Source organism: Microplitis demolitor, chromosome 1, assembly GCF_026212275.2.
Source record: "Microplitis demolitor isolate Queensland-Clemson2020A chromosome 1, iyMicDemo2.1a, whole genome shotgun sequence".
In the NCBI taxonomy this organism is placed as follows: domain Eukaryota; kingdom Metazoa; phylum Arthropoda; class Insecta; order Hymenoptera; family Braconidae; genus Microplitis; species Microplitis demolitor.
The window spans coordinates 2,154,362-2,175,256 of NC_068545.1; the positions used below are offsets into that span (position 1 = coordinate 2,154,362).

The following is a 20,895-nucleotide window of genomic DNA, read 5'->3' on the forward strand; positions in this document are numbered from 1 at the left end:
TGTTATATTTAATAATAATAATTATTATAATTATAATGACAATAATAATAATAATAATAATAATAATAATAATAATACATTGGATTTCTAGAGCAGGCACTATTTTACAATGATTATGTACAAAAAACATATGCTTTGTAGTTTCCATATATATCAATATTCATATTTATTTATATTTATATATATATATATATATATATTTTTATTTTTTTTAAATTAGGAATTTCTACTTTCGATGGCAATCGATCTATAAAAAAATTTCACAAGCATTTATTTTTAAATATTTTGAAATCTAATTACTATTTTTTTTTTTTTTAATATTAAATATTAAATACTTTTTTTTTAATAATTAGCATCAATCACACAGCGACTATGCTACTGTACAGTAAGCAATTAATAATACAAGTAGCTGACGAAACGTTTATGCGTCCGACTTAAGAATAGAAAGTAAAACAAAAAAAAAAAAAAGTATGATGATGATAATAATAATAGTAATGACGTAATGAAACAGGCGGATCGTGAAGTTGACCTTTTGCAGGGATGTCGGTACTTCAGCTGGGATGTAACACGTCTTACATCTTTTACGTGTACGATCTAGAACGACGTCGCCGAAAAAACCGTCGGTGACTTTACTCGTGAAAATTTAAAACTTTGTTTTACAAAGCCATTAAAGTTACCCGTAATATTTTTTACGTCAGTTGCAGTTACATGCCAAAGTGTCTATTTGTACTTGCAACTATTTTTAGAAATTTTTTTTTACAAAAATAAAATAATTTACTCCTTTTATTTGTGTAAATATATGTATGTAAATATATATATCCGAATATATTTATAAACTATGATGCAATTTTACTAAATAACTCTCTTTAGATTTTTCCGAGTACTGTCCGGTCAACTTCACTCCTCTCATTTTTTTTTTTTTTAAATAGAGTGGGGTATGACGGACTCCCTAAACCGGTAATTATTTTTAGTGGCTTTTAATTACCGGGTACAAATTTTTTTACGTCAAAAAATCCGTCTTAATTTTGCCAGAATTTGAAAAAAAAAAAAAATATATATATATTTTTATTGAACAGGAAATTTGTAAATTACATCAAAGTCATAAATCTAGACTATGGAAAAAAAACTTTTTTTTTTTAATTTTCTAGGAGGTACATTATGCCCCTTATATCTCTTATTACTTCGAAATTTGGCAAATATATGAAACATAAAAATGTATGACGTTTATAAAAATTTTATAAAATTTTTAGGGAAGTCCATTTTGCCCCAATCTCCTCTACTTTAATAAGCAATAATTATTATCGATATAATTAAAATACTGATTAAAATGAAAATAAATCATTAGTGTTTAATAAAAAGCAGTAAATATATATTTTTCTTGATTAAATCAAATTTGTCGGATTTTTTTGTCAGTGCAAAGTAAAAGCCGACGTGTAAATTATCAGACTAGTGTATTAATTACCAAATGAGTTAATTAATGAATGAATTAATTTATAATTATTAATAATAACAATAAATATAATAAGTTATTAGTTAGGTTGGTACAATCAGGAATGATTGTAAGCCAAAGCCGCGGGTATCGACATATCACGAATGAAACTGTAGGGCTGGATCGGAAGAATAGTGGGCGCCGGTGGGAGCATCAAAGACGTTGGCAGCCCGGAGGGTCTGAGTCTCTCAGTCAAAGCCATCATGACCTGGCAGTGCAAGTGTTGGATAGTGGCAAGCAAACTGAGGTTGGTATCGATCAGTCCGGCAGGTGAATATTGATCTCTCTCGGCGGAAATGTTATCGGGAAGGCTGCCACAAACACCGACACCGACATTAGCACCAGCATTCGCATTTGCATTGCCAGCAAGCAGCTCGGCATCCTCCTCCATAGACTTCCTTTGTACTTCCTCCAAGGCGATCGCTAAGGCAGTGGCTTTGTTCTTCTCCGCGATTATTTTCTGCTGATGCTTCAGGTACGTCGTGGTAATGGGAAGACTGTAGTCGACGGGAGTGTCTTTCGACAAATCGATACCGGGACTCCAGGGCCTTGCCAGCGGCCCGGGCGGAGTGGGTGAGGGTGTTCTGCCTTCGGGAAGCATCCTCTTTCTCTTGGAAGAAGCCGAACTTCGAGAACTAGCTCGATCAGACTCTGGGGTCCTCCGTGACTCTGTTGGCGTCGTTGCCGGTGAGCTTGTTGTCGTCGTAGTTGTCGTAGTTGTGCTCAAGTTTCCGTTGTTCTCGGACGCCGATGGAAAACTCGAGGGGTCTTTCTTTAGCAAATTACTAATACTCAGCGGATTATACTTTTCCTCTTTATCTTTGTTCACTTTACCACCACCGACTGTCTTCTCCTTCTTATTATTATTTTTATTGCCATTGTCCTTGTCCCGGTGGTGATGGTGATGGTGATGATGGTGGTGGTGATGATGATGTTGGTCCGGTTCCTTGTCTTTGTTATTACTATTACTACTACTATTACTACTACTACTACTATTATTATTATTATTATTATTATTATTATTATTATTATTATTATTACTAGCGCTAGTATCAGTGACAGTAGCAGTAGCAGCAATAGCAGCATTGCTAGTATTATTACTTTTTTCTCCAACAGTGACTGCTGAATTTCTGTGGGCGTGTTGGTGAGCTTGATGGTGGTGGTGGTGGTGGTGGTGCTTTGGATGCCTGTAGCTAAATAAACTTTTGCTCTCAGGCGGATTACTGGCTTCACGAGGACGTGGACTGCTTTGTGTTGGCGTCGCAGAGAGAGCTATTGCTGGGGTAGGACTCCTCGGGGTTCGTGTCACAGTACTCCCTGTTGTTGTCACGACGTCTGACGTTGTTGCTGCTATGGCCGCCGCCGCTGCAGCAGCCGCCACTGCTTGCGATTGATTGGCCAGATTGCTCGGGCTCGGGGACCTGGGGCGACGTTGACACTCTGTGCAGCCCAACAGGAACCTCGTCACCGCTTCACGAGGCAGAAATGCGTATGTTTCTGTTATCTGTAGCATAAACAAACAAATATATTATGCGACGTCTACATATGCTAAATAAATATATTAAATAAATAATTTAGGAAAGAATGTTTCGTTTTTTACCACCGACCGATTGATATTCTCTGAGGGATTGTTTTTTTTTTCGTTAATAATAATATTAAGTTTGATAAAGTTTTTGGGAATTTTATCAAAGGTATTCATATCCATTTCTCTGATTTTACATCATTATATCAGCACCAGGGGGGAAATTTCAGAACGTCTTCGTGCAAGATGATGAAGGAGACCCCGAAAGAGCCAACAGGAGATAAATGTATATGTATATGTGTGTATATGTATATATGTGGATCTGTGTGCGAGCTGGAGAAACTTTGATGTCTTGCAGAAGAAAGTATGCGGCCGGAGGCATGTTCTCTACCTCTGTCTCTACTTCTACCTTTGGCTCAATCTCCGAGCGGGTCTAGCTCCAAGTCGTACTCCTACTCTACTCCTACAACTTCACATCAGCTCCTCATCCTTGTACTCTTAAGAGGAAACGTTTCTCTCTGAGTAGGCGGACGGGGTGGCGTAACTCAATCAGGAACTAGAGACTCTTGCAGATCCTTCAAGAGAACAAGGGTGTATCTTATGTGTATACGTTACTCAAAAAGTATATACAGAGAATCTAATTTGATTTTATTTTTTTAAGGAAATATAAAGTGGCGATTTTAAATTACACATATATATGTATATATTTTGTGCAGCGATTTTTAGTAAATTTTTTTTATCAGCAAATTTAAATATTTGATATATAATTTTTTTTAATGTATAGAGGAGAATGGGGGCAAAATGGGTCTCAGAAGAAAAAAGACATGTAACATAAATGTAAGTCCATTCCCCCCCCCCCCCCCCTCCAGTAAACATTCGATCAATAATAGAATTGTACAAATATTTCTTTTTTTTTTTTTTTTTTCAAATTTATTAAAAATAGAGTAAAGTAAATTTTTTGAAACTGTATTGTGAATGTGTCTGAGGATTAGGGTAAAAATATAAAGTATATACATACAAGAATTGAAGATGTTAAAACAGTATGAGATATCAATAGACTTGATAGTGATAACACATTAACAATATATAGATTTCGTGTACACGTGTAAGGTCGACCTTACGCAAAACAATATCGCCAACGCTGTGAGCATAACATTCAAACGTATATATTTACATTCGATGTGTATATATGTGTACACAGGATGGGAGGAGGGGGCGTATATCGGGATCCAGGGGGCGGGAGGCCGAGAGGGTGAGGGAGGAGCTGTGTATAAGCAGGCAATGCAACAAGTGTCCTGAGGTTTTGAATCACAAGCAGATCGCAGTATACTCTGCTGTATATACGTATAGATATATGTGTGTATATATATATATATATATATATATATAAGCGCGAAAGAGAGCAAGGAGGAATAGGAAGCGAAGCAACGGACAAGAACGAACGGGATGGAAAGAGATGGATGGAAAACCGGAGGATGTATATAAATATATGGGACGGGATACCCTGGAGAGATGTTTACGCGAATGCGACGAAACATGTGAGATGACGTGCAAATATATCAAGTGGCCGCTTCAATGCCTCTAACCGTGTGTTATCAAGGGAATACGAATTTATAAGTATTTGTAAATATATGTTTTATTGCGGGTCTGCGATATGTATGTGGGGGTTGTTATCGCTTGAAATATTATCAATTAACGCTACTCTACATCATCCGCATTTACGTCATCTCATTTTGATGTATACTTTTTTTTAGATTTCCATTCATTCATATTTCGCGCTGAATATATTTATTTAAAATAAAACTCACGGTTCTGTATGTGCGTTTTTGACCAGCGTGTTTGCCTGGACGACCTTCCAGATCAACGTGGACTGCGTGAATTATGTCAAAAAAATTCTCGACGATTGCCACTTTTTTGTAGACCCTCCCTGGAACTGTTCCCTCGGCGCCACTTAGAGCCTGAAACATAAATAAAATATTTATTAGCATTAATACTTTGTTACTTAGACTTTGGAGATTTGATTTTGTTGTGGCGCGCTCTGGCGGAGGGTAGCTGAACTTCGTTAGGGTGGAAAGCTTCGAGCTTGCGAAGGTACTGTCGGGGGTTGATGCTAACACGAGCGAGGATTTCTACATTTACCATCAGCGGTACTGAGACTTTTTATCTTGAGACCGTGAGTCGGTAATGTCGGGTCCGATTTTGCAAATCGGATTTTGGAAATTTAAATTTTGAAAATTTTCGCAGTTTATTTGCTCTAAAAATTGTCATTTTTTTCAGACTGTCATCAGAAAATTTGAATTCCATTTTATGATAAAATTTATTTTCAATGAAATTTTATATTTTTGTGTAATTTCTGCAGTGTTCGGACTTTGATCTAGTGCAATGAAAATTTTGACATTTGTATAAAAAATTTTTTTGAAAAGAGTAATTAGATAAAAGTAAAGTGAATCGAGTAGTGCGGGTTTAAACCCACAGAGGTCGAGCCCAGAGCAAATCGCTCGGAGACTGACCATCCTTGCGCTTGTATATATGTCTAGATATATGTATATACATATAACAACATAAAGTAGTGTATATATCCATCTCTGACTTGAAAGTTTACGACTCAAGAAGTTTATCGCGCGTGCGCGACATTATTGTATTTCCCTAAACACCTGTTGAAGTAAAGTTTAACTCGTGGGGAGCTTACGAGCCCGATTAAGGGGTTGCGGTCAGGCCGTGTAACAATCCCCATATTTGGGGTGACCACTCGTTCCAACTCCGTCACGATAACTTTAACGTCACCGTCATTTGAATACACCCGACTAAATAAAGCCCCGACGCACAACAAATAAAACTAGGTCTCAATTTACACGCAAATTTAGTTATTTTTTAAAACCTATGAATAATGTGCTTCTAATACTACGAAAAAAAAAAATAAAAAAAAATGTTCATCAGATAGCTGACGATGACGGAATTTATTTATAAAAATAGCCGGCCGTATGCATGCATGTACGTGAGATTGCATTGGTCATGGACATTTCATGCACGAAACTGGCAGTTGGTTTGCTGCGGTAATGGGGTTGGGGTTTGCAGCTGGGTGGTGAGCAAATCTATCGGCTCGGTAGGCAACATTTGAGAGGAACGATAACCCGCAGCAGCATGCACGTGTAGAATATATCGCCGCCATGTTCACCAGTTATACTAGACCCGAGTGTGTGCGCTTGGCCGATATACACTGGTTATAATGGCCATGCCGAGAGAGATAGAGACCAGAAAATGACAGGGACCCGACTATTGCTCTGTTTCTATAGAGCCGAGGCCGCTGCCAGAACTAGAGCTAGAGCTAGAGCTAGAGCTAGATCTAGTGCTAGAGTTAGAATAGAATGAGATGGACGCTAGATGTGTCGTATATGCACAGGGTGTTTACAACTGAATGCACCGTATGTGTATATTGAACACCGTTGTGTCGCCTACTAGTCATAGTTACTCGAGTTTCCCGTCTCCTGACGTCCAACTACGTCAACTGCGTCACGCAATTCATATTGGGGGTGTGTAACGAGCATGTGTGGATTACGAGGTCATCGGAAACTAAAGCCCATAACCACCGCACGATTTCCTCCGCGAGAAATTGTGCATGATAAAAAAAAAAAAAAAAGAGCTAAAGAAGAGAAGAAAAAAATATAAATAAATATACGGTTTTTTTAGTTCTGTAATATTTTTATCGGCAGCGTGTGGTGAAATTACACGGCATGTCAGGCAGTAACGAGCTGAGGGCGTATGCAAACGAGGATCCAGAGGGAGTGGATTGTTGTATATATATATTTATGTATGTGGAACACAACAAGAGACTACACAGAGTGCGGGTAAATCGAGAGCGACAGGCTGGAGACTACACACTGGCGGGCGATGCAATCGCGGCAACGGCTGTTTTTGTAATGTCGCGGTTACACATCGTCCGTACGAGCTATCGATCAACTCTCTCGCAAACCGTACCGATGATAACGCCCCGAGAGTTTAGTTTTACGTTTACTGATGATGCTGATGTGGATGCTGGCTCCACGCATTTGGAATCAATTGCCCAAAACTAAATTCCTGATGGCTATCTCTGACATGTACGGTATTGTGTGTGCATATGTGCACGTAACTTCTCAAATCATTTATTTCTAATGGCATATCTGTTCAACTGTATGCAACAATTATAATAAATAATAACAATGATGATGATAAAATATGCCGAGGGAGTTTTTGGTATTTAAATTACTCGAAAATATATATATATATATATATATTTAAGCCTGACTTTGCTAAGCCCATAACGATATCTCGGCCATTAGAATGTATACACCGGAGATAGGATGTGTGCGTGTGTGTATGTGGCTGAAATCGTCCGCTTTCACAGTGACCAAAGTATACTGATAAGCCAGCAGGGTCCAATGGATGACGTTACTGAGTGCCCAGGGATTCATCCGACTATCCGGCGCCGACCAACATTTTCACGGAAGCCGTCGTGTGCGATTCGATGCCGCTGGTATTGCTATACTCCACCACATGCTCCTCTCGAGATTCTACACCGTCCCCCGAGGCTTTGTGACTCTCAAGGGCCTCCCGGAAATCCGAGAGGCAGGGAAAAAAAGGTCAGAACGATCTCACTGCTGCTATATATATACATATACATATACATATACATATACATATACATACACGCAATGCTACCTCTCGCTGTCCTCCTTTGGTCTCTTCTTGCTCTTACTCCCGTCTTGTATTCCCTCAGAGAGCAGCCGACGGTGTAACGGATCGAAGAACCTACAGAGTTGCGAACGGAAAGAATTCTCACGACAGCTCGAAATTATTTTAAAAACATTTATTAGTGTGTAGGCATGAAAAAAATTAAAAATAAAAATAGCATAAAAATCACGGACAAAGGGAGCAGGAGTGGAGTTGAGTTCGATCCTGGAAAGTGGTAGATAAAAATGGTAAACGCAAGCGGCGTGTATGTTTTAAAAGCCCACACCTGGCGTTGGCTGGCTGGCTGGCTGGTTGAGTGTACACGTTTGCAATTTAAACGAGAGAACGGTTTGAGGAAAAAAGCACGCACAATGGCTGCCTGGGAATCCGTTTTTTAAATTCGCCAAGGGATAGGCACGTTTTTCCTCGCGTTTTTCCGGGACCGCGACACTGTTGTGCTGCCAAGGTATGGGGACAGAGAGCGAGGGTGAATGAGACCGAGGGAAAGAGCCAGAGTAGGCGTTTGACGTGTGTATTGTGTGTCCCGAGCGTCCGACCGAGAGAGCTCATGTACAATTCTCTCCACTCTCGATGATATAAATTTATTTTGTTTTCCAAAGCTCGCTCTTGTACGGCATATCCTGATGCTTGCTCTCTCGCATCGGTGCGGCCGCAATTAATACGGACTTTCGATTGCTTTTGAATCCCCATTTTGCCGCCGAAATGTCCAATCGTCCACTTTGCTCTCTATCATTTTATTTTATTTTATTTTTTTTTCTTTTGGATTTGTCCGACACAGTATACCTGCGTAAAGCTAAATAAATAAAATAATAAATTGTTGACGGACAACAGACGAGAGGTGTAAAAAACCTGGGTAAACTCGGAAAGTTTATAGTGCTGAGAGCGGTAAGGACGATTGGGTTAGTTTTGGATTGTCGAGAGGCAGAGGGAAATCGAGTATAACATGAGAAAGAGAGGATCAGACGGATAAGGTGAACAAGAGAATAGTAAGTGAGTAAGTGAGCGAGTGAGTGAACAAGGGAAAGAGATGAGAGTATGAGTTAAAGTCTGAGCCAGGCCACCCAGTAGCCATTTAGATAAACGACCGGCCCCTGTTGAGTGCCGCTCGCGCGAGCGGGATGCCTGCCAGAGAAATAGTCGTATAGATATACACACCGAGACCACAAGGAAGCGAATGAGAAAAGGAGAGCAAGGGAGAAGCCAAGGAGCTAGATACCACTACGACTACGACTACCACTTGGACTTAGACTTAGACGACAACGACGGCGACGAGGCGACTCGAGACACTGACAACCAGAACCAGAGAAATAAAAATAAAGTTAAAGAGGTTGGATAGAGAGAAATCTCTGGGCAAAAAGAAGTTAAAAGTGTTTGTCGTTGGCGAAAGAACAAAGAGCTTCTCCGAGCACGGATCACTCTTATCGACGGATTTGTATTAAGGGTGAACTCTTTAAGCATGCAACCCACTGCTCGGGAGTATATTCATCCATCATTTCCGAGCTTTTCCTCTCGGTTGGTTGCCTTGGATGCTGCTGTTGGGTGCTGTCGGGTGAATCGATACACCGTGTAGTCGAACCAAGATGGGTAATACTACAATGTCCTATGCATAAAAAGTATCCGTATCGATATGAAATATGAAGAATGGAAAGTCTGTGCACCGACATCAATCATTCACTTTTTAATACCTTTAATTGAAGTCTGATTATAATCTGATTGATGGATTAAATCAAAGTATGCCAAAAAGTTTACGTCCGATTAACTTTTGTGTCAGCGTGTAACGAGCATGGAAAAATAGATTATCAAGCCTCCTGCATATTGAGGATGTTCACTTTTTAAAATATTTTTTTCAGTCACTGCTCCTGCTGCTGCTGTTTCTACTACGGCTTCTGAGTTCAGTTCCAGTTCCTGCTATTTAATGGACGAGCTGCTGCCAGTAAATTCGGGTCAGATGTATAAATTGAATGAAAAAGTAAGTGGGTGAATTAATAAGTAATGTTGCAAGCTCGCTCGACACAAAGGAACAAGTGAATCACAAGTAATATAATCTGTCGTGGTACCTGGTCTGATTCCTTCAAGTCAACACTCACTGACAATGTCCGTCTAGACTCGTGACAGGACACAAATTCAGTGGGTGCAGTAGTAGTTGAAGCAGTAGCAGAAACAGCAGAAACTCTAAAACTAAAATACACATGGTACATCAGAAAGTCGGACGGAGTCAAAGTCGATCCCTGGTGAATTCCCCTGACGACCGAGGAACGAAATAAATTATTAGAATGTCTCGGTAACAGAGGACGTACGTCTCAGCCGGGTGCACTTGATCTCGGAAATCGTCAGTGTCTAGTTTTATATATCGGATCGTTCCACACAGAGAGCATGAGCCACGAGCTGAGAAGACAAGAGACGAGTAAAGTATAGAGAAGACAGGACCAGAAAAGAGTACACCAGTTGTAAGGAAAGATGTATTTGTGGATGCTGGTGGTATAAATGTGTGCAAGAGAGAAATATAGACAGCTATGGCTTCAACAACGGCAGCAAAGCAGCAGCAGCAGCGACGAGTAAAAAGATTCATATCTGACTCAAAGCTCCCTGGCTTCGAACGGGACCCCGACTCGCCCGAAGCGGGACGGGATGCCCGTCAATACTTATCCGGTGAGAGAAAATGCGTCCGACGATCTGACGACGAGTAGTTGTAGCAGTAGTGGTGTAGCAGAGGACGAAACTTCGGCATCAGAGAGCTTACTACGGTGGTGTTCAGCCGCCGCCTACCGTAGTAGCGTTCTGAGGCGGGAGTGGAGTGTGGGCGGCGGGAGCTATACTCTGCGAGGGCTGTGCGCAAGAGAACAAAGTGTGGGAGTCCCGGTCTACTCACACTACTGTAAATCCGGGTGGGAGCCCCGAGAGTGGGAGCTGAGAGTGGGAGTCGAGCAGTTGGGTGTCCGTAAACCGAGAGTGTGGTAGTAGAGGCTGTAGCGGTGACGGCGGCGGTAGTAGTAGTAGTGAATGTCGGGTGGGTGAGCTGGGAGCGTGACTGGTACCTTAACCGCGGAGTAGGAGATATATCGGGAGAGATTCTCCGGAGATTCCACGCATGAGAGCCGTGGCGCGGGCCAAACCAGACCGCCAGCCTTGTTGGTTGCACGGAAGGCAGCTGCCAGCCGGCTTACTGTCGCCGCGCGTATTATACCAGCAGACGAGGATGAGAATGGAGATGGAGACGAGAAGAACCAAGAAAAGAAAGAGAAGACGATAAAGAAGAAGGAAAAGAATAAGAAGAGGAAGGATAAAAAGACGAATTGAGGAATAAGAAAAATAAAAATGAGATGAAGAGCAAAAGGAGAAGATAGCAGTGTAGGTAGTTGAAGATGGCAGACTCACTACGTGCCCCGGATGGAATTCACAACGAGTGAGAGAGTGCCGAACGGGCTGTCCCGTAAAGATCTGAACGCTAAAAACTTTCGCCAAGGACTGTGGGAGTTTCTTCCGATACGATTGCGAGTGCTCATCCCCCGGCTCATGTTCTTTTTCTTTCAGTCTTTATCTCTCTTTCTTTCTCTTTGTGCTGGGATGGGATAACTACAGTCTGGACGGCTCTAGAGATTGCTCGTTACCACGTTCCCGTGGACGTATCAATCCCTTTCTTCTTTATACTTGTTCTTTTTCATCGGGAAAAAAAGTACCAAGTCTATCCGGGCAGGAGATAAAAAAAGTCAAATGAACATCCGGCGACTTTAGACCAGTGGAATCGAACGCTCCCGTGAGAGCTTCTCGTTTTTCCCTTGGGCTATCTAATATATGACTATCTCTGTCTCTGTACACTTCGGCCAAGCGCCAAAGGCTTCCATTGTAAAACGGCTCGCATTTCCACCCGCCAGCGCACAAACAAGGGATGACACTGGAACCCACGGGCCCGAGAGAGTTAACCGCCAGCCGGCGTCTCTCTCGATCCAGCTCTCGTTTGTACATATCGTATATATATATATATATATACCTATACATATATATGTGGAGGTTGATGTAGATGCATACATAACCCAGCGGTTGTATATGCCCCTCGACATGCACCTCAACGCATCAGCAGTCGGCGTTTCTACATAACACACACAGTCGTCTGGCTGGTGTGTCGGATTTCTGTTTGCTCTGCCGCGTCACGCATCGAGCCGCGCCCGTCTCACACTGTCTTGATGCCCATTATCCTTTCTCGACATTTGGCATTTTTAAAAGTAACAACACACGCCCCTTGGAAATAAAAACTTGGCTTTCATCCTTAACTCACCAAATATAACCATACGCAAATATAATACATTATAGACATCTACATATGCTTGTATGTACACACAGCATACACTTTAAGGATGTCATTTCGATTCTAATATTCTGGATGTAAGTATGTACACTCTATATAGACAGACAGATAGATAGATGGATAGATAGATAGATAGGAACGTGAAAGAGGCAAATCCAATGCTCTGAACTAGTAGCTAGGTCTGGTGATCGATCCGCCAATGGTTTCCATTCCAACTGAACGATTCCGTGAGAAGCCGCGATTGAAATTCCGATCAAATATTTCGGAATGTTCCAAAAGACTCGTTGGAACCCGAGGGGGGAGGGACTGGCTGCTTCACTTATGCCTTCCTCCTCCTCATCATCATCCTCCTTCTCTTATACTACAACTGTCTCTGTGGCCCCGAGGCATAGCAGGCAGTTTAGTTCCCGACGCCGAGCATCTGAGTAGTTGTAGTTGTAGTTGTAGTAGTGCAACAGCACTAGTGTAGTAAAAGTAGTAGTAGTAGTAGAGAATCGATGCCGGGAGTGGGAACATCAGCACAACTTGAATCTCTCGCGCGTTGGCGAGCCGAGTGATGGATCTTGACGGCTCTTGCCTCGTTTTCTGTGCATCCCGGGTTGGCTCCAAGATTGATGGTCCTTGTTCACCCCTTACAGGGTGATCCGACGGGCTTTTCGCACGACACGACCCACGCCAAGACTTATCCTAATGTCCCACCGTCTGCTCTACTCAAGGCCTCTGCGCATTTATTTTTTATTTTATATTTTTTTATCTGTGTTTTATTTTTGTTAGTTTGTTTAACTTTTTTCATCGTTTTATTTCAGTCGCATATTCGCCCGTACTTGACGTCCTATCGACGTTCAAAATAAACACCGGGTGTTTTTGAACTCTATTTGGGTTAACAAAATAAAATACATACATCAAATGTAAGTAACGTGTGTAAGCGATAGCTAAACAAACCCGAGAACCATCCAGTTGTGTATAATACAAGTACATAAAGAACAAAAAAAGCATTAAACTACGGTTTGTTGGAACTCTATCGTACAGATTACACAGAAAACCCGCCCCGACTCTCAGTACTTCTTGCCATGATGTCTCGACTGTGTGTACCCTCATCGCAGTTGTAGTCGTAGTCGTAGTCTTAACTTCCCCGGGTGACTTGCGCTATCGGATTTCACCAAGAATCCAAATCATTGTCTAGGGACAATCGAGCAAAGGGAAATGGATCCGAGAAACCCGTCGGTCGCAATAACGTCGGATGGATTTCCCTGGGCATTAAACATTCAACTCGAACGGTCTTCCGTAAGATGCTGAAAATATCCAGAGATATTCCTTTACTTGCTTTCTTATTCCACTCTTGAACCGCATCGATAATAATAATAATAATAATAATAATAATCGTAAGCCAAACGGTGAACAATGATAATAAAAATAAATGCGCTAATGAGAATAATTTTCAGATCAGTTTCGAAATTAAATATTTGCAGAAACTCTGGTCCAATAATTATACGCGCAAGAACTTTTTTATGAATTCTAGAGACTTGAACTTCAAGTTGGACCCGTAGCTGGTGACTCTTGTGCTATTTTTTATTTTTTTTTTTTTTTTCGTGAAAAATTTGTTTTCCCTTTTTCGTCGGATTTTACTGATGCTTGATAGCGACAAAGTGTGGGAGTACGTCATTAACGTGTCGCTTGAGCAGAGTGTGCATTGTGTGCTCTCTCAGAGGCGGACTATGCTCGTAAACGTGAGAGTTTAAAACCTCGCAGCTTCACCAGCAGAATGGATGTCGGATTGCGCGCGTGCGTGTACGTGTGCCTCATTAACCGCGCGTTAGCGTACCCAGAGTTTCGAGAGAGAGAGTGAAAAGGATAAAAAAGTTTAAAAGGAGTGAGAAGGAGTGTGTGCAAGCAAGAGTTTAAAACGAAGAGTGGTATAGAGCTAACCGGAGAGAGCCAGACAGACAGAGTAGAGGGTCGAGTCGGGTCTTTGGTGCTGCGAGAGACCATTACTATATATATTGGTTGCCGACGAGTCGTCGAGGCGGAGAATCAACACGCCAGCCGGACGATTGCGGCCTGCTAAACGCTCCGAGCCACCTTCTTCGTTCATCGTTCTTCCCATCAATACACCCATACCACCCATACCAACATCGGCATGAAGGCTATCTGCGGGTAATTTCGGCACTCCCGGTTTGATTTTTTTTCCAAGAAACTACTTTACAAACTCGGCATCAACATTTAAACCTGGAATACTAAATTTTTATATAAAAAGAGCTGAGCCCGAGCGAGCGAGGCCCCTGCTGCAGATGATGATAATTACTTTTTTCGGAGCACATGTGGGTTTTGTTGGTCAAATTTGAATTTTGTTTTATTCAATGGATGTTGAAAATAATTTTTAGCGATTGACGGACGATTAAACAAACATACGGAGACGCGTCTGAGGCGACTCTCAAGTGACCCGAGAGCCAGCGCAAACTAGACCCACATCAACCGGACGTCATCGAAAACTCGGATAACTCGTAAAACTTTTACCAACTCGAACGGACAGGTTACGTGCAAGTTGCTCGAGTTGGTAACGGGAGAGACGTCCCCAGTGAGGAGTCAAGAGTTGCCAGTCAGGTCGGCGGGGAACAGAGTGAAGAGTGAAGAGAACGACGGACAGAGAGTAAAAGAGAGGAAGGAAAAAGAAGGAACGAGAGATAAGATTACTCGCTCGGATACCTCAATGATACTCCATGACGTCAGCGGACGGAAAAATCATAGGAGAGATGATAAGAGAGCAACGGTGTTGTAAATGTGGTGACAACGAGCCAGTATCCGTCGTCAAACACTTGACGGTTAAATTTAAAAGACCAAAACGGAAGAGGTTAATTTGCCGAGAGCGCAATTTCACACGAGTGCAGTGGGAGGGTAGGTGGCTCGGGTAGATACTGCACAGACCGGTGTGAAATAGAAAAAGAAATGCTTGACGAAATGAACCAATCCAATTACAAGTAAAGTAGTGAAGCTCACACTTGTCTCTTCCATTTTTATTTCCGCCGATCTTTCTTTCTTTTATCCTTTAATTTTATTTTTTTTATTTCTCCTATCCCTTACTCACCCACTCACTCACTGACTCCCTCCCTCTCTCCCTTACTCACACTCTTACTCGGCAATAATCCTCTATCTCGCTCTGGCGCTTGTGGATTTGCGGTGTACACGATTATCCAAGTTCCTCTTGCCCCTCATCGGGTCGTTGCTATCTGGCCGCCACCCCACACCACCCGCATCGCACACTGTCGACGAGCGTTTCCTCCTCTCCGCCTCGCCGTTCTCCTTCTGATGCCGCCGGCGACCCAGCCATCCTCCCCTCTCACTCGTGATCCGCTCTTTTACTCACTCGCTCTTCTCTTTGCTCGTGGTCGACATCCTCTGCTACCACTAATACCAATACCGCCGGCAACTACTCGGTATCTGTGTGCCGCGTTTCCCGCTGCCGCCACTTTCAACTACTACTCTCTTTCTACATATATATATATATATATATATATACATATATAAATATACATATATACTTCTATCTTCTCTGACTCCAACAGTAAACCGTCGCTCGTATTTTAGCTGCTCTCGCCTTCTACCAGCAAATTCCACGACCCTCCAATTACCCACGGGCACCGAGTTTGCCGCCCGTCGTTTTTAGATTTAAATGCTGCCGCTTCGTTCTATACATACTACTACACTACTATACTATCTCTGGCTCTGTCTCAGACTCAGTCTCAGCCTCAGCTCTACTCATTCTCTGGTGTGCTCTACAGTAACCCTTTGGCGATATTGCCTCACTCAGATATCGCGACCGCCGCCGACGACTAGAGCCACATAAAGACGTGTAGATTAATTTTTTAAATAATAAATGCACGATAGATAAATTAGTCGCCTCATATATACACATATATATATATATATATATATACATACATACATACAGGATATGCAGATACTGCCATTGCTCTTGTATGTAATATGCATACGAAGATATAAAGAGAGGGAGAGACATACAGCGCCGGATATCTGCAGGAAAGCGAGTCCCGTTGAAATATGTCACACGTGCTGAATTCCAAGTGGAGTAACACAGACATACCCGTCAACTTGCACACGTCTTGTACCGGAGTGTGGGAAAAGTTAAGAAAATAAATAAAAAAAAAAAAAAACAAAGTGAAAAAAATATAAATATAAATAGAGAGGTTGAATGAAAAAGAAAAACAAGAGGAAATTTTTTTTTCGGACGCGCCTACGTATGATGTCAGAGCCGGTGCAGGGGATGGGCAATCGATAATCCGAGGAGGAAACTTCGTGACCCAGAATTAAATTGGCCGATTCGGTGTGTGCTACGAATGAGCGGACAACGACGCCGACAATGACGGATGTACGGTCGCCAACATGGTTTGGTTGTGTATACATCCACTGACGGAGAGTGAGCGGAGGAGGAAATGGATAGAATAAGATACGGAGCCAGGATGAAAGGATCGAGGATGAGAATCCCACGGTGAAGTCGACGACATCCTGAATAGCTAAGTCGGGAACAAACAGAGTTGAGACTTCGGTTGCGAAAGGGGCCGGATTCAACACCCGCCGCCGTCGCTGAACGACTGAACAACTGAAGGATATATAGAGTAAGAGCCGAATCATCCTCGTTGTCGTTGTCGTTGTAGTCGTACTCGGTCTTTGGGATCTCGTTCCTTTCAGCCTGACATTCTGCAGATGATGAGGGAAGAATATCACCCTCGATCGTTGCCAGCGCACACTGCACACACAAAACGATTTATTCTCTCTCTCCTGCTATTCTCTCTTTGGCTTTGGTCTCTCGTCCTCGACTACGTTCCGCCTACTCTATCATCATCGGCCCCGTCGGATTCACTTGCTCACAGCAGGCGCAATCGTGCCCACTACACACCACTTGGTCGCGTACAAAAGAGCGGCGCCGATCGATATCGCTCTCGAGAGCCTAATTCGGGCCAGTCACGTGCAAGCCGACAAACAATCCCGGGAATATATATATATACATAGACATACATATATATATTGGATTGAGTTTGTGGTGCAAGAATGGTAGCCAGGAATATAACGACAACTCTGAACTACGCGATAATATAGTATATACACCGCCTCGGGTAGATTGCATCTGGTTTTGGCAGTTTAACCAAGATAGTCAAGGTGTAAATCACCACTAATCTCGTTTGATTATTTAGTACGTGGCCGAAGAAAAAATTTCGGTATTAGTATATATATTTATATATATATCGTGGGTATAATCGCTCGGAGAATGTTTTGGCCCTTAAAGTTAAACCACTGATGGGAAACTGGTCGGATTAGCCAGCCGGGATAATCGGCTTCGGAGAAGTCACGATTGTTATTGAGAGAGAACCTCAATATCCGTAGATTTGTCACACCCACTAAGCCGTCTGCTGATATTCAACTTCTGAAATAGTAAACCGAGATAATGAGACATATATACACACATACGTAGCCTCTGACGTAATACCGACTAAGTCTCGTCAATTCCGCTGCATAAGACTCATCAATTCCAGTGTATAGTACCAGCACAAGTCTCAAAGTCTACATGAATTGTCAAGTCGCTGTCGTGCTCTATCGTTTCATCTTTTTTTTTCCTCCTGCCAGAGCTTACTCTAACGAGGTCTCCGGAACAAGAGACCAACGGAATAGAGAACGACCAAGAGCAACTAACCACCACGACGACATCACCAGCAGCAGCAGCAGCAGCAGTGTTGACGTTGACGGCGTTCTCGTCTGCTCTGTGCGTCGTCTATACTCTATATCTGTCTGTCTCATTTTGTATCCTCTTTTCTCGGGTGAGTCTCTCACGCCAACCAAACGCCGTCTATTTTTGTCGGCAGAGCAGCTACAGTGGCGGGACAAAAAGCCTGCGGCTTTACTACTACTAATACAACTCCCCTAACGTATCTCTTTCCTTTTTACTCTTTTTCACCTCCATGCACCTCTTTTTACGCCGCCGACGATCTCCCCCGCCACCCCGTGCGCAGCGCGATCGCGCACGCGAGGGAGAAGCGGAGAGAATTTAAAAAAAAAAAGGTATAAAAAAAAAAAAAAAAAAAAAAAAAGCGAGTGTACAGGAAACGTTCGAGTGGAACGAGCACAAGAGGCAAGAGGAGTGCAGAGGAGTAGCCGAGATAGGCTCTATCGAGTCTCTGATGGCGAGTGGAGTATGCTTGTGAAGAAGAAGAAGAAGAAGAAGATGAGTGTGAGAGAGCAAGACCCGAGAGTGGGATGAGCCGCAATGGACTTGGGCTCCCTCGGCGGCCCGCTACTAATTGCCGCCGGCCGCTCCTGGCTACGGGCCGCTGAGCATCGCGCGGGCCACGCACCCGAGCAGACTCGACTTTACTTATCCTACCTCTCTCCGTACTCATATACTCTATCTACTATAATACCATACCACTCTAGTCCCTATACCAGCAGGTTATAGCCATGACTACTTGTAGTTATAAACCGCCACCTAACCACGTAACGCTGCTACTCGTCCCAGACCACCTCGGCCTACCCATATATGCTCTTTTCTCCTTCTTTTCCTCCGACATCTTCTTCCTCTTACCGCATCTTGCTCTCCTCGCAACCTTCCTCACATATTTTTCGTTTCAACTTTTTACTCAGATATTTTTCTTCTTATTTTTTATTTTAACTTCTTCCTTTTTTTTTTTTTTTTTTTTTTTTTTTGTACACTTATCGGCTGTACGGTGCAGAGACCCGAGAGGATCGAAAGCTGTTGGATAGGCACGTCTTTACCAGAAATACTTTCCGCAACAACCCGTTGAGAGTCGCGACCTCGTGTCAAGTCGATTTATCACGGTACAAAGAGTTAAATGTTGTCTCGAAAATCGTTAATATTTATGAGAAATATATATATGTATGTTATAACGTTTAAATTTACTATTAAACATCTACCCCGGTGCCTCCTGTAACACCACATACATACATTATAATTTATATATATTATCTGTATGGATGTGTGCGGCAAAGTGGTGATGGATGGAATTCGATACCGCATGTTTCCAGGTTTATCGAAGTTAATTAGTACGGACGTGAAGCTTATATGGGAGGTATGAGGTTTATCGATGCTTATCGCATATACCCGTGAATGGAGATGCACCAACTCGCTCATCCGCTGATGTGGATACGTATATATAATATATATATACAGAATAAAACCGAGACACCATGTACATATAGATATATAGATACAGCAGTTAATTGGCGACGCCTCAGTGACGACGCTAACCCGAGGATTGGTGGCAGTGGTATGGTATGTACTTCTCTTGCTGGTACTCGAGGTCACCGATAAGTGGCACGTAACTGCCGCGCTCGAGCAGTCGGAAAGATCAAGAGATCTCTGCCGGCACCAGTAGAGAAAATCACACTTTTTTTTTATTTTTTTTCTTCTCTTTATCGCAAAACCTTTTCCCTTCTTCGGAGTTTCTGGTAAATGGAAATATATATATAAATGTATATATGTATATAATATATAACTTTTATCATTAATTTTTAGGGTATTTATTTTTTGGCTTTTACCATTGATTTAACTGGTAATTTATTCATGAACATTATTCGGGTTGCCAGGGATTTTTTCCGCACGTCATCCGATTGCTCTGCTCTCGGAGTTTTTCCGCAGGCGTGAAAAATCGATGCGGGTCTTGTTACAAGGAGTTTGCTCTTGACAGCCTCGACGAACATTTTTGCAAACGCTCAAAAGCAACAACAGCTCTCTGAGTCTGTGACTGTGAGCAAGTGTCAGTGTGAGAGTATAAATGTGTCTGCCAGTGTGTAAGAGCATACACATACACATATATGTCTGTGTGTATCCCCAGGCGTCAGATCGCCACTAGCACTTTATGCTTCAGAGAAAAAAAATGCGTGCGAGGGTTCGAGAGAGCGACCTCTACTTTTTCGCCACTCCCTTTCTCCTTTGAGAGCCTCGTTTTCTCTCGTTCCGATCATTCTCCCTGTTTTTATGTCTTATATATATGTCCATCTATAAAAATGGATGTATACATATATATGTAGACTGTATAAAGCATACATATGTGTACCGCTGCGGGCTGGTTCTCTCTTTTAGTGCGTGACTCAGCCGGACTGTGTAAAAGAACCGCCAGCAGTGCAGGACTACAACTGGCATACAAGGATCCAACTCCTACTCCTACTGTACTTATATATATATATATATATATATACATACATATATGTAGTATACCATATAATGCTAACTGCTACCCTCACAATTATTTTCTGATACTGATGCGAGGACGTGCGTCCCCCAGTGGAGTTGCACACGTGCGTAGAGATACTTTCATCATCCAGCCGGCGATAATCATCAAGCTAGACTCCGTGACCGTCCGGGGGGTCGACATAGCAAAGGGTAGGGTCTTTAGAGACCTCGTCGGGGACACCCTTGACACACGTGTCGCTCATTCACCTATACACACTACCGCTGCTTCCTTTCTATTCATACTCTTGTCTATTTATTGTGACACCTTTGGCAGGTACTCGCGCGATAACAAAAATACAAACACACACAAAGCACACAGAACACAGGATTACTACGTTGGCTAATTAAGAGATTAAAGCGATAATAAAAAGTATAAAATAAATAATAAAAGAGCGAGTTTTGTTTGCTGATTCCGAGACAAAAACTAAACCGAATAAAATATCTCTTTGGTTGTTGTAGCCGCGGTCGTTCCAATGCTTTTATCAGCATAAAAAATAAATAGCAAAGAACAATAAAATGAAACGAAATAATGACGAATAGAAGGTCGTCACGGCGATTAGTCGATTGAAAAACAAACTAAGCTTGCCATCATTCTC

At 42.3% G+C, this 20,895-nt stretch overlaps 1 protein-coding gene across 4 annotated transcripts in view; it reads right to left on the reverse strand.

Annotated features, from left to right (window-relative positions):
• Window positions 1-236: 236 nt before the first annotated feature.
• The window catches only part of LOC103568830 (hybrid signal transduction histidine kinase I), a 49,101-nt gene continuing 28,442 nt past the window's right edge, over window positions 237-20,895 (reverse strand). For all 4 annotated transcript variants that reach the window (XM_053741933.1, XM_053741931.1, XM_053741929.1 and 1 more), the window contains 2 exons: window positions 4,820-4,969; window positions 237-2,993 (listed from right to left, as the gene is read on the reverse strand). In XM_053741933.1, the coding sequence (XP_053597908.1) occupies window positions 1,548-2,993; window positions 4,820-4,969 (1,596 nt within the window). In that variant the 3' untranslated portion in view covers window positions 237-1,547. The remainder of the gene's footprint in view (window positions 2,994-4,819; window positions 4,970-20,895) is intronic.